The sequence below is a fragment of the Delphinapterus leucas genome, chromosome 18 (assembly GCF_059928025.1).
Source record: "Delphinapterus leucas isolate spDelLeu-1000000601 "Yukka" chromosome 18, BTC_Dleu_Yukka2, whole genome shotgun sequence".
Classification (NCBI taxonomy): Eukaryota; Metazoa; Chordata; class Mammalia; order Artiodactyla; family Monodontidae; genus Delphinapterus; species Delphinapterus leucas.
The window spans coordinates 2,865,809-2,878,896 of NC_143146.1; the positions used below are offsets into that span (position 1 = coordinate 2,865,809).

The following is a 13,088-nucleotide window of genomic DNA, read 5'->3' on the forward strand; positions in this document are numbered from 1 at the left end:
CTGATTTAATTCTCAGGACGCCCCCGTGGCGAGCAGGGTCTTCGGTTCAGCTCCCCTGGTGGCCCCCAAGTGGAGAGCTGCCCCGGGGTCCTCCGGACTCGCTCTTAGGCAGCGGGAAGCTGGAGCGATATTCCAGGACTTTCTCCGTCTTTCCTGGTGCCCCTCCGACCAGCCAGGATACTTCCAGAGGTATCTCCTCTGGTTTAACGTGGGTCCTGGCATCGTCTGTGTGAGGGGTGAGGAAATCCACCTTATGAAGCAGTCGCGAGACAGTGATTCTAACCTCAGGGCACCTACTCTCTGGAAAATGGGGGGGGGCAGCGTCAGCCACTCACGTACACTTAGCTTCCGGGGTGGCGGTTCCTCTCAGCCTTGAGAAACTAGACCAGAAAAATCTCACGCAACATGCAAGGGTCTGTGAAGGGCAGAGTTTGAATTTTCAAGGTTCAGAAGGTTGGCTGTTTGACCCAGACTAGGAATCTTCACCTGCTGTCCTTGCACAGGGTCATGAGCTTCGTTGCACAAACAGGTGTTGGGGTTATGGATTATTTGTGTTTGGTTTATATTTGATGGTCGACATTTTGGAATCCAGTTATGTATCGAGATCTTGGTCTTCTCGCCGTATGTATTTTAGGTGTGAGGTTCAGTGTTTAATGCTGGGCACCTACCTCTGATGTGCGAACCTCACAGAGGCATCAAAGCTAAACCATATGAAATCGTGCATATGAAACTTTTGAAAATTACAAGACACTATACAATTTAAAGAATCTTTAAAACAGTTGTGCCATCACCTCCCCGTGCTGGGCATCTTTCAGGCCCTGGCCTCAGCCTCTAGGCTCACCTTTTCCGCTGCAGCTGTTGCTACGGAAACCAGATGTCCACAGGTGTAGCCTACAATGCCTTGCATCAGCTTCACCTGGTTCTCTGATACCTCCACCTGGGGTGCTAGGAGCCCCCTCAGCCCCGGACATGTGAGGCAGCCTGACCCGTGGGGGCAAGAGATGGAGGCTGAAAATGTGCCTTTCCCACGCCTCGGGGGGACCATCTGAGTGTCCTTCTGTGGCCTCCCTCGGTGGGTCCCCGCAGGATTGAACCCTGAGCCCCCCACAGTGGCAGCCCCCTTAGTGAGGTGCCCTGCTTCCTGGGTCACTCTGCCCAGGTCCCATTCCACTGCCTGGAGTCACGTCCCCACTTAACCCTCCGGAGCAGAGTCCTCGTCCTGGGCAGCCGCTGGGGGTATGCAGGCCAGGCAGGTGCTGATCTCCTTCGAGTAACATTATCATGTGGAATTATTATTATAACATTGTCACCTTGTTAACTGTAGAAATTGTACTTAGAAAAAGTTTAATATGAGATTGAATTTTAAAGGGTAAAAATAAATTCTGTGAGTTGGGTGCCTGAAGGTCAGCCAGGTTCCAGAGAAACTGAAGCCGGAAATGTGTCTTGGAGGCTATATCTTGGAAACACTGGGATTTTGTTGGGATGTTGTGCTGGGGCTGGTGAGTGACTGGTACCCATCTTGCTAATCCCCATGAGTGATGGTGCAGGTGTCTTCTGTAAACACTAACGCATTATAAACACAGACAGTTCCCTGGGAAACGAACGACACCACCACAGGCTTGTGTTCAATCTGCTGAAACTTGGAAAACACAGCTGCGCGGTGCCGAGCTGGGTGCAGGGCTCGCACTTGGGCCCGGATGCAGTGTTTTGGGGTTCACGGCAAAGTTTGTGCTCTACGGACTCGAGAAAATTAGGCAGGCAATGACTCGGCGTATAAAAATGTTCAAAACGAACTTTTATTTGGGGGTCGTTACAGAGGATGGAGTAGGCATAGGAATACAATTCTGCACAAAGTACGGAGGGTAAATGTCCAGGGACGGCCTGGGGGCAGTGGAAGCATCACTTCCGACCCTACAAAGTTTGCTGCCACGCAGCCTGGCTGACAACAGACGGTGAGAAGGTCTTCGCTTCTATGTGAGTTTTGCCGAACCCAACGGTCTGTAAGGGGTGGTGGGGAAGAGTGATAGCTGGTGTGCGGACATCAGTGGCTTTTAAAACAAAAGGCACAGTCGGCCTTCCCGAGGGGACCAGGATCCTTCGCGTTGCCGGCGTTTGGGAGAAGAGGGCGCCGTCACCATGGGGGCTCGGAGAGCAGGGCTGCGTCCACCCCCAGGAACCCCCTGAGTGGGAACAGCGGGAGTGAGCTCCGGAGCCCGCAGGCTGCACGGCCTCATCTGTCTATACCTCCCCGTTGAGTTCAATAAGTGGGTTATCAGTGACGGCTGAGACTGCAGTGACTACATAGATACACAGGAAGAAGTTAGCTACACTGAGCGTGGAACCATCTCGTACGGATGGCCTGAGAGGGAGGGTTCGTGGTTTTCCGTTTTGGGGGGGTCAGGGTGTCCTACAGATGCTACAGATGTGGGGAGAGTGGGCAGCGCCTTGGATGCCACGGGGTTATTTGGTCGAAGTGCTGGTGCTGAATTCCTTTGGTGGCCCTTATTTTATTATTCTTTTGGTTTGTTTTTTAAAGAAAAAAAAATGAAGTCAATTTTTGGGTCGGCATCTGAGGTAATAAGTTAAGAATAAGCACCAAAGTGGCCCCCCCGGCTGCGTGTCCCCTGGAGAAGCGTGTCCGGCGGGGCGGCCCCGACATCACAGGTTCTTCACGCACACCTGGCAACGGCTGATATGCGTGCGAATGAGACCGGCCTTGAGGGTGTCGGCCGAGGGCGTGCCCTGGAAGCTCTGCTCGGGGATGGTGGTGAGCCAGAAGCTGTACTTGTTGGCATAGTAGTGGCAGGTGCCTCGGGCGCCGTTGCACTCGATGAATGGCGTGGCTCGGAAGTCCTCCAGGCAGCTGCCCGGTGACACCAGCGACTGGCCGCCCCCTTCGTCGCCCGCGGCCGTGTGCTGTGCAGGGTAGGGGGACGGGGCGGAAGAAATGCCGACACGTTAACTTTTTCTTTTAAAGGAAAAATAAAACAGCAAGGTCCTGCTGTAGAGCACAGGGAACTCTGTGCAATATCCTGGGATAAACCATCAGGGGAAAGAACAGGAAAGAGAATGTATGTATGTGTATAACCGAGTCAGTATGTGTATAACCGAGTCACTGTGCCGTACAGTGGAAATTAACAACATTGTAAGTCAGCTACGCTTCAATAAAGTAAATTAAAAAAAATAAAATCAACATGTGGGTCAGAACCAGAGGGTCTATTAAAATTAAGCACCAGGGAATTCCCTGGCCGTCCAGTGGTTAGGACTCCGAGCTCTCACTGCCGAGGGCCCAGGTTCGATTCCTGGTCAGGGAACTAAGATCCCTCAAGCCGTGCGGTGCAGCCAAAAAAAAAAACAAAAGAAAAAACAAAAAAATTAAGCACCAAAGTGCTTCCTGCTCTCCTCCTTTGCTAAAGTTTATGAAGGGGGAGTATGGGTGCTTTGAATTTTATTATTTTTTTAAGAAAAGCTCTACTTGCTGATTTTTCTACAGTGAACACGTAATACTAGTGTAATTAGTTTTTTTTCAATCAGAGGGTTGTTGTTAAATTAGCAATTGGTTGCTTGAGATGATCCTGCCTGGGAGACCTGGCCAAGGGTTGGAAGGGATTTTCTTTGCCACTTTCAAGTTCTACTTTCTCTTGGTTTCATAAACATGTTTAGCTTTTACGAAGGGGCATGGTGGGGCTCCGGATCTCAAAGCTTCTCTCTAAAACGTGTCATCTGGCTCGGTCCAGCCAGCCCAGTGGTAAGTGTGGTGTTAGAACCCGCAAATGTAGACCAGGAACACCTCAGCCATGGTGGGCAGGGCACGGAAGAGGCTGTCCTGTGAGATGTTTGGGCAGAAGCCCAGTTTAACCTTTTCTTCAAATGAAGCAGCAAAGAACAAAAACCTCTGAACAGTTTTCTGCTCACAGAATGCGGAAGCCTTCCCAGACAGAGCTGCTGTGTGTTGTCGACAGAGACAAGCAGACGCGTCTTCATGGGGCATCTCAAGCCCCGCTTTGGCCTGAAAGAGCCGAGGCCCTGCTGGTCCCCCCACGCATGTGCACACGCATGCACACACACACCCCTTTTCCAATGTGCTCGCCTCAGAGGACAAGCCTCTGGCTTTGGGACTCGAGCAGCTGACGTCTCTTAAGAGAATCACTCATTGGACACTCGGCCTGTGAGGACCTCATTTGAATCGAAAGGAAAAAGTAAACCGATGGCCGGCTGGAGACTTACAGTCGCCACCAGACCAGCTTCGAGAGGAATCACTGAGGTAAGGGGGGGGGCGACGTCTTTGCTGCTGTGGCAGCGATGGATCAAAGCGTGTCTTGTGTGCAGACAAGACAGGGACCGTCCCCCAGACAGGCAGGGGGACACTAAGCCGTGTGCTGGCTCTCCGGCGTCTGTGCCAGCAGGTGCTTCCGTGTTCTTGGAAGGGAAGGTGTGGGCAGCCCATCAATGCCGCCCTGGTTGCACAGCGGGGCGAGGGGACCATGGTCCTCTTGTCACCCGCCTTGGGGATGTCAAGGGCCAGCCTGGCAGGAGGCGCTTACTGAGGATCGTGTGTGCTTATCCCTTATCCCGTGACACAGCTCAAGATGTAATTGCTAATAAAAGAAGGGCTGTCTGACCTTTCTGGATACAGCGTAATCGCTCCCTTCACAAGGAAGAGGCTCGTTTTTAATTTTTGAATTTCTCGGTGGGACCAGAGCTCTGTCCATCCACCAAAGCCCCCTGACATGATTAGCTCCTGAAAAGCAGACAGTTGCCTGTCCCAGCACAGAACTTAGTATCCTGTTGCTTCAAATTATTGCAGCAGCGATACCTTAAAAAATGTTAAAAAATCAACACTTGTTTGTCTTCTCCTTCCTTTTCCAGAATCCAGTTTTTTTTCTGTTGTTTTGATAAGATTAGCAAACTTGGTATAATATATATATATATATATATATATATATATATATATATATATATATATATATATATATATAATGTTATTAATTTAATTTATGAAATATTTAACACGTTGGGCATCCGGTCAATATAGTGGAATTACGACAGTCATAATAAATATAAATGCAATACAAGACCCACCCTCCCCACTGGACTTTCATTTCTCCCTCTGATGGTAAACAGGAAAATTGTAACGGATGCTGTCATGATAGCCAAATTTATCCTAATTAAGGCTGTACAAAGGCCTGGTGGCAAATTAATGGGTCCCTTCTGGGTGGGGGCAGCTCCAGGCCTAACACGGCTCAACGAGCAAAACGCAGGCTGTATTCCAGCTCTCACTCCTCCCCTGGGCCAGATGCCCTTGTGCAGTGCACAACCTCAACAACTGCCCTGATTAGTCTTACAAAGGCCAGGATGTGGGAGAGGAACCCAGTTTGCACCTGGGCCCGCAGGCTGAGAGAGAGCAGGCAAGCACCACGTACCATGAGGAAGGAATATCCGATCCACAAGCTCCGCCATCCAGCCGGGCAGTGGGGGATGGAGACGTCCTGGCTGTGGACGGCAATGGCAACGGCCGGGGCCTCGCACACGGAGCAGCGGCTAATGTAGGGCCTGATGTCCTCCTCGGCCACAGGCATCATGGGCAGCGGGGCGGTGGTGGAGAGCCAGTAGGACTTGTCGTTCCGGCTGGCATAGTAGCAGATATCGCCAGGGTTGCAGTACAGGAAGGGCATGGTGCTGAACCGGGCCAGGCAGGAGCCCGCCAGCCCTGCGGTGCAGGGAGGGACCGTCACGGCTGAGCATGCCGGGAAGATGCCCCTCCAGGCCCCCCGCGGGGTTCAGCCGTGTGCGGGGCGGGGTGGAGGGCGGGCTCGGGCTTTCCAATCCCTCAGGGGCTGACTCCACTGGCACTGTGCCCTTCCGAGGTTCCCGCACACCTCGGGACCAGGCTGGGTCAGAGGGAGGGGCGACTTGGCGAATAGCACCCCGGTGAGGCCCGTGTCGGGGGGTCTTAAAGCACCAGCCCCCAGCACCCACCGATGGCATCCCAGATGGGGGCCTGGCTCATGGCACCCAGGTGCCTCCCAGATGGACTCTGGTTACTGTGCCCCCCAAATAACTCCACCAACTTCATCTCAGGGCCAGAGTGAGTTATTTCCCCTTTCACACTGACTGCTTTCCAGCTGAGCCGGGTGTCTGCTCTGCCCTGAGGCCTGCTGGGCCCTGTGCTGGCCTTGCCCTGTCTCTGCTGTTTTAGGCCCTTACTCTTGTTTGCTATGTCTCACTTAAAAAAACTTATCTGGACGGGAAGGTGCACAAATCATTGGGTTCAGCCCAACAGATCTCCCCACCACATACATGGCCACCCTCCCTCCAAGCCCCCAATTTTAGTATGTGTTGGCCATGTTTTCTGTGGGCTGTTAGGTCTTTTAAATTCCTTCTGGCAACCAGGCTTCCTTGGATAAATACCAGCACACACGCCCCCATATCCACGCTGCGGGGTTCTAAGTGCCTCCCAGCCCCTCACGGCCCCGGCCTGACTGCTTATACACTGTGGGGCAAGAAGCAAGAATGACGGGGAACCGCTGGCAGCCTCCAGGGCACGGGGCAGCGAGAGGCTGGGCCGCGTGAGCCTGCGGAGGCCGCTGGGGGCTACGAGGCAGAGTCTGCTTCCCGACCCCAGGTTGGGGGCATCTCGGTGCCTTCTGAGGACTCAGCGACCTCACTGTGGCTAGCGGGGCTGGCCGAGCTTGGTAGGCTGTACCTACCTAGATCCTGGTTGTGGGCCTTCTCCTGGCCCTCAAAGTACAGCAGGCTGTATCCGCTCCAGAGCTTGTTCATGCCCACGGGGCACATGGGGTCCTGCTCCGTCTGGCTGTGCTTCACCAGGAGGTGCCCGATGCTGACACTGCGGCCGGGCATGCCAGGCAGGCCGGGGCTCCCGGGGCGGCCTGGCTCCCCTGGGACCCGAGACAAAGAGGCCGCCTTGCAGCTGCCGTGCGGACCGCGGCCCACGTGCTGGCTGCGTGCGTGGCGATATTCACAGCCCTACTCTGCCTTTCCTCAAGGGCCGGGGTCTCAGTGGCTCTGCCCTTTGGGACCAGGAGCCTCCTGGGGAGGCCCGCACCCCATCCCTAACGTGGGACCACAATGATGGGAGTGAACAAGGGGCAGGGACTCAGCCTCCCCCGCGAGCCGTCCCCCCAGGGCGCCCCGTTCTGAGCAGGAATGAGCATCAGGAAGTCAGAAGGGTCACGGAAGCACTGTGTCCAGCCCCGCCCACCTCCTCTGCCCCAGGCGGCAGGTCCCCCTGCTGATGCTTCGGGGAGCGGCCATTCCCAAGGCTGGAAGCCCGCCTCCCCAGATGTCCACCCGGGGGCCCGATTCTGGCCCTGACGCTGCAGAACGGCTGATCTGCCCCCAACAGGACACCCCTTCAGACCTCTGGAATCAGCCGTCCTGGGTGACCCTGCCTTTCTGAGGACGTGCCGTCCACCCTGCACTGTCTTGGCCCCTGGCCTGGATGCGCCGCCCCCTGCCCCGCCATGCGTGTCTCGGGTTGCATCCCCCAGCATTTTACACTCTCCTGGCCGTGGGTCGCCGTGTGCTTCCTGCGATCTGGACGCTGACCGTGCAGCCCGCCTTTACTGTCAGCACGGTGCTCACACCTCGGGCTCAAACCGAGCGCAGGTGGATTACACCAACTCTCAAGACTTTGTTTTGCATGAATTGCTATTATTTCTGGCCTATCCCATCCTGCACACGTGCAAATAATTTTAAGAAGTCGATGACATAAGACTTCACAGCGGCTCCTGTAATGTAATCGGTGACTTTCAGCTCATAGTTTCCGGCCCTCAAGAGCTTTAGGAATCTTGTCTCTCGAAATATGTCTGCTGCTTCCTTCTCTGAGGCACCTGCAGATGTCTCAGAGGAAGGAAGGAGGCCGGCCTGTCCTGGGGACTCTGTGCCAGGTGTTCTGCCAGATGCAGGGGACACCGGGTTGGCGCAGGTATATGGGCCTTGCCCAGGACCCAGGCTGCAGTGGGGGCCCCAGGCTCTGGGCTAGGGGGTGCAGCCCCTCATCTCTGCTCATCTCGGGGCTCATCTGACCCCTCCCCGTACACCACAGTCCGTTTAGCAGACTCACAGCGGGACCTGGAGGAAGCTCCCTGCCCTCTGCCCCCTCTGTCACCATCACTCACCTTCATAGCCAACGGGCCCCTGCAGCCCCACGGGCCCCTGGTCTCCTCGGAACCCGGGAACAGCTGACACGCCGCCTCTTCCCTGGGGCCCTGCCTTCCCTGGAGTCCCGCGGAAACCTGCAGAGCCACCGAGACACGTGTCAGTGCCCCGGGAAGAATGCGATGCTCCATCACTGGTGCTCAGCCAGTGCTTTCCAGCAGGAGAACAAAAGTGAAAGCAAAGCAAACAGGAAACGAGGGGTGGCCCCGCAGCAGTGCTCCTACCTGGTTCTCCCGGGCGGCCCTGGGGTCCCATCTCCCCCTGAGGCCCCGGAGGGCCTCTCCTTCCCTGCGGACCCACTGGGCCCCGCTGGATGGCAACCCTCTGGGGGATTCCTGCAATCCCCGGGGCGCCCACAGCACCCGGGGCACCTGGAAAAGAAAGGCCGGATGATGCGTGAGGACCACTTCGCTCTCTTGCTCTGGTCTCTATTCCATTTTTGACCCACTGAACCAATTCCGGAGCTTCCTTTGAGCCACCGCGCTCTCTAGAGGTGGGGTGGGTGATAACCCACCTGCAAGTCGCTCAGAGCCCTTCCAACAACCCGTCACCACCACGTCCCTGTGACAGAATGACCTCAGAGGCGTCCCCTCTGAGACTCACTTACCCGGGAGTCCTCGATCTCCTTTAGGTCCTTTGGGGCCTCGGTCTCCCACACTCCCGGCGGCGCCTGTGTTGCCCATGAATCCTTGCTCCCCTCTGGGCCCTTCCGGACAAGCAGGACGTTGAGGACACGGGCTGGGCGGGGGCTCTGGCCATCTCTGACCAGCGCCGCCAGCCTCCCCGAGAGGAGCCCCCCACGGGCACCGACCCTTACCTTTTTCTCCCAGGAGCCCGAACACGCCAGGCCGGCCCTGGGGCCCGGAGTCCCCGACCCATCCTTTGGTCCCCGGGTTTCCGGGGGCTCCTGGACTCCCCTCATCTCCTTTGATTCCAGGAAGAGCCACGGGCCCAGGTGGCCCCGGGGGACCTCGATAACCTGTTGGCATCAGTCCCAAGAAAGATGAGTGTTCACAGCAGGAAGGCACAGTCACGGCCGGGAGGCCGGATACAAAGTCACCCATTCAGGGGACCGGCTTTGGCAAGTTTGTAACACTGGGCAGCTTTGCTTTGTATTGTGGTAAAATATACGTAACATAAACGTTAACATTTTAACCATTTTTAAGTGTACAGTTCAGTGGCATGAGATGCATTCACGTCGCTGTGCAGCCATCACCACCATCCTTCTCTGAACGTGTTCATCTTCCCAGCGGAAGCTCTGTCCCCATTGAACACCAACTGCCCCTCCCCCGGCTCCTGGCCCCCACTATCTACTTTCTGTCCTATGAATGTGGTCACTTAGGGAGCTCCTATCAGACAGTATGTGTCCTTTTCTGTCTGGCTTATTTCACTCGGCATCATGCCCTCAAGGGGACAACAAGAGCGTTCTATCCCTCAAGCAATCAGGTCGTGGCCAGCTCCTGTCCCCAGAGATTCCAATGTATCCCAGTGTGAGCCCTGCTTACCTTCCAGGCCAAATATCCCAGGCGCGCCTACGTCACCTGGTAACCCAGAGACGTTGGAAGGGGGGGTGATGCCTGGAAACCCCTGAAGTCCTGGGCTCCCAACTGGGCCTCGTTCCCCTTAGGAGGGAAATAGAAGTTGGTTAGTACCAGCACCCAGCTTTTCATCTTGTTTCCTCCCTATGCCCTCACCTGTCCAGGAGCAGGGCCAACAAGGAGAGGCAGTGATGGAAGGCACCCAGCGCAGGCTCTCAGGGCGGGTCTGGGGAGACAGGGGCCGCACTGCCTGTCCCCACTCCCACCAGCCCCCTCTTGCTGCCTAGAGGGTCCCGTGGACCTGCCTCTGCTGGGATATTGTCCTCACCGGCATGCTACCTGCTCAAGGGACAGCTGATGGGGCTACCTGTGGGTGACACCTGGCCCTACCCTGAGGGGAGGATGTCACTGACAGGGCAGCCCTGTTGGCCCAGAGAGCACCCGTCGTGGGAAGGCTCAGGATGGCCGGCGCTGGTATTTCAGTCCTCCCCATGCCGTCCTTCAGGATCCTGGATCCCGACGATGTCCAGCGTCCTGGGCAGAGTCCGCCCTCACTGCCCACAGATTCTGTACTTGCCATCCTGCTTCCCCAACTGAGATTTACTGGTGACCCCCAGTCAATACCCGCAGCGCTCTTGGACAAGCGGGAGGGAGAGAGCGAGTCCCAGCTCAGTGTCAGCAAGGATCCTCCTACTGTCTATTTCGTGCCACGTTTTCTGCACTTCTGTGCTTTTTGTGGGTGATTTCACTGTTTAGAGTGGCCCCCAAGTGTCACGCTGAAGTGCTGTCCAGAGTTTCAGGAAGGCTGGGATGTGCTTCACAGAGAAAACTGTGTTACACGCGCTTGCCTCAGGCCTCAGCTACAGTGCTGGTGGTCCTGTGCTGGTGGCCTGAGCCTGGGTCCTCGGCCCTGGGCGGAGCTGTGTGAACCGCACGCCCCCCCAGGACTCACAAAGGCCCCAGCTGGCCGGCCTTCCTCCTCCTCCTGCCTTCAGATCAGTGCTGTGGGGCTGGGGTATCAGGGAATTCTGGGCTTTGCACTTAATGAAAGGGGAGAGGACAGACCCTGGAGAATCAGATGACGCGGTCCGTGGGCCTTGAGATACCCGCCCCCCATAGGAGATCAGGGTCTCTGGCCTCCTCAGGGCCTGGCTTCTCCTTTGGTTGTCGATGGCTCTAGCTTCGGGGGTAATTCTGACCAGAGCACGGGCACTCAGGCCCTGGTCTCGGAAGCCCAGGTGTGACGGGCCTGTCTGGTCCAGCAGCCCTGCCGGCTGCCCAGACGGCGCCCGTGGACAGCATGCTGGGCTGAGCTGGGGGTGGGTGCGGGCCCCGGCCGTCAGGAGACAAGCGCTGGGCCGAAAGCACCTGCTGGGGCGCCTCCCTCTCAGTTTAGGTCGAGCTGGTTTGCTGGTGGATGGGCAGGGGGTGGGGCTGGGGCTCGTGCTCAGCGGCTGAGACCCGCTGGCTGCTCCCACCACGGCCCAGGCCTGGCGCGCAGGCACAGCTCAGGGGCTGTGGTGCGTTCATCCACTCATCTACCCAACACTCCCGTGCGCGTGTCACAGCCAGGGCCCTGTGCCGGGTGCACACCTAACCCTGGGGGCACCGAGGGGATGGAGTATGATCTTACCCGTCCTACAAGGGAGTGTGGTCAATAGCTAACCCCAGCGGAGCAAGATTGTGATGGAGTATAAACGATGGAACACTAGTGGGAGGTTTGCAACAAGAAATTCTCCCTAGAGGAGCCGGCACCTGCCCTGCCCCCGGCCTCTCATCTCTCAGACTCACGGACACTGTGGTTCTGGGGGTGCAGATGGTGATACTGGGGTGTTGGCCTCACCTGGGACTCCACGCTCCCCTTTCCGTCCCGGGGCTCCTGCAGGGCCTGGAAGGGTGTTGGCCTCTCCTGGGTCACCCCTGGCCCCGGCAGGACCTGGTAAGCCGGCGTCCCCGTGGATGTCCGCACCTGTGGCCGGGTTGACAGGCAGATGTCAGTGTCTTCAACCCGGCAGAATCCATTTTCATGAGTGGAGGGATAGTAACGCTCTCAGTGGGACCCAGAAACAGAGAACCCAATGGCAGCCGTGGAGATTTCAGCTTCCTAGGTGGCCTTGGTGCCCCAGACCCTGCCACTTGGAAGGAATCCTGGGGATCGTAACTGAACCCCTTTGCTTTATAGGGGAGACCACCGAGGACCCCCGGAAAAATCCCAGATTCCAGGACGCAGGTGGTCCTGCAGCTGAGACCTGCCGAGGGCCCCGGGCTCCTGGTGCTAAGCCTGAGTTAGGTTGAAAAGGAAAACGCTATTGAAAACCTTCCCTGTTCCCACATCAGGGGCTCAACGTAGTAGGTGTCAGAGCGACATAACTTGACCATCTAAACTCGAATTGAAATGTTAACTGAAGCATGAGTGTGTGAATTTATATATGATTCCACACATCCAAATTTACCTGTAGACAGATGAACGTTTGATTATGTAAGACATCTATAAAGAGAATATTCTAAAAGCAGTGGTAGAACTATGGGTATTTTTTTTTCTTTTGCTTAAGTGTATTTTTTTAAGCTTTTCTCTACTCAGCATGAACTTTTATAATCTGAAAACAATAAAAATTGTCCTTAAAAACATATATTAATAATATGCCCTACAAATATTATTAGTCCAATTAATACATTTTAAAAATTAAATGCAAAGACAGGGCATTAAGATTTAAGATGAACTAAATTTAAAATAAAGAAATTTCAGGGAAGTCACTGAGAGTTTTGCACATGTGATGGCATCTTCCCAGAGGGGGACCAAGGGTAAAAAGGAAGCTTTCTGCACAAAGGGGATCTCATCCCCCTTGAGGAATAGATGGACACGCAGATGGTATTCTGAGATCCCAGAAGGGGCTAATCACGCAGACCTCATTCTGCCACTGGCTTTTGGAAAGGATGGGCTTTGTATCTCCTTCAGGAAAAAAAGGGTCATGGTAACTTCCAAGAGCAGCTTCTCACAATTTCTTAAAGGTCTCACTTTCTTCTCCTTACGGAACACCCCGCCCTGCCAAAACCCCCATACGCCACTGCTGTGAAGGGAATTGTCTTTTCTAAACCCATCTGTCAAAGCCCTAACCCGCCATGTGATGGGGTCTGGAGGGGGGCCTTTGGGAGGCATTTGGGGTGAAAGGGCCCCTGACAGGATTGGCGTCCTTATAAGAAGAGATACCAGAGAGCTCGCTCTCCTTCTCCACTGTGTGCGGACACAGCGAGAAGCCGGGAAGAGGGTCCTCACCCGGACTCTGCCGCAACGGCACCCACCCCAAGCTTCCCGCCTCCAGACCTGGGAGGAGGAACTAACTCCCTGTTGGTTGGGCCCCCGGTCGG

At 55.6% G+C, this 13,088-nt stretch overlaps 1 protein-coding gene across 1 annotated transcript in view; it reads right to left on the reverse strand.

The window, feature by feature from the left end:
• Positions 1–1,774: 1,774 nt before the first annotated feature.
• COL4A2 (collagen type IV alpha 2 chain) overlaps positions 1,775–13,088 on the reverse strand; it is a 177,872-nt gene continuing 166,558 nt past the window's right edge. Inside the window, exons 40-48 of the mRNA XM_022576773.3 lie at positions 11,566–11,691; positions 9,690–9,806; positions 9,002–9,163; positions 8,792–8,890; positions 8,409–8,555; positions 8,145–8,261; positions 6,711–6,902; positions 5,424–5,710; positions 1,775–2,916 (exon numbers count right to left, since the gene is read on the reverse strand). Coding sequence (XP_022432481.1) covers positions 2,659–2,916; positions 5,424–5,710; positions 6,711–6,902; positions 8,145–8,261; positions 8,409–8,555; positions 8,792–8,890; positions 9,002–9,163; positions 9,690–9,806; positions 11,566–11,691 — 1,505 coding nt within the window. The 3' untranslated portion in view covers positions 1,775–2,658. The remainder of the gene's footprint in view (positions 2,917–5,423; positions 5,711–6,710; positions 6,903–8,144; positions 8,262–8,408; positions 8,556–8,791; positions 8,891–9,001; positions 9,164–9,689; positions 9,807–11,565; positions 11,692–13,088) is intronic.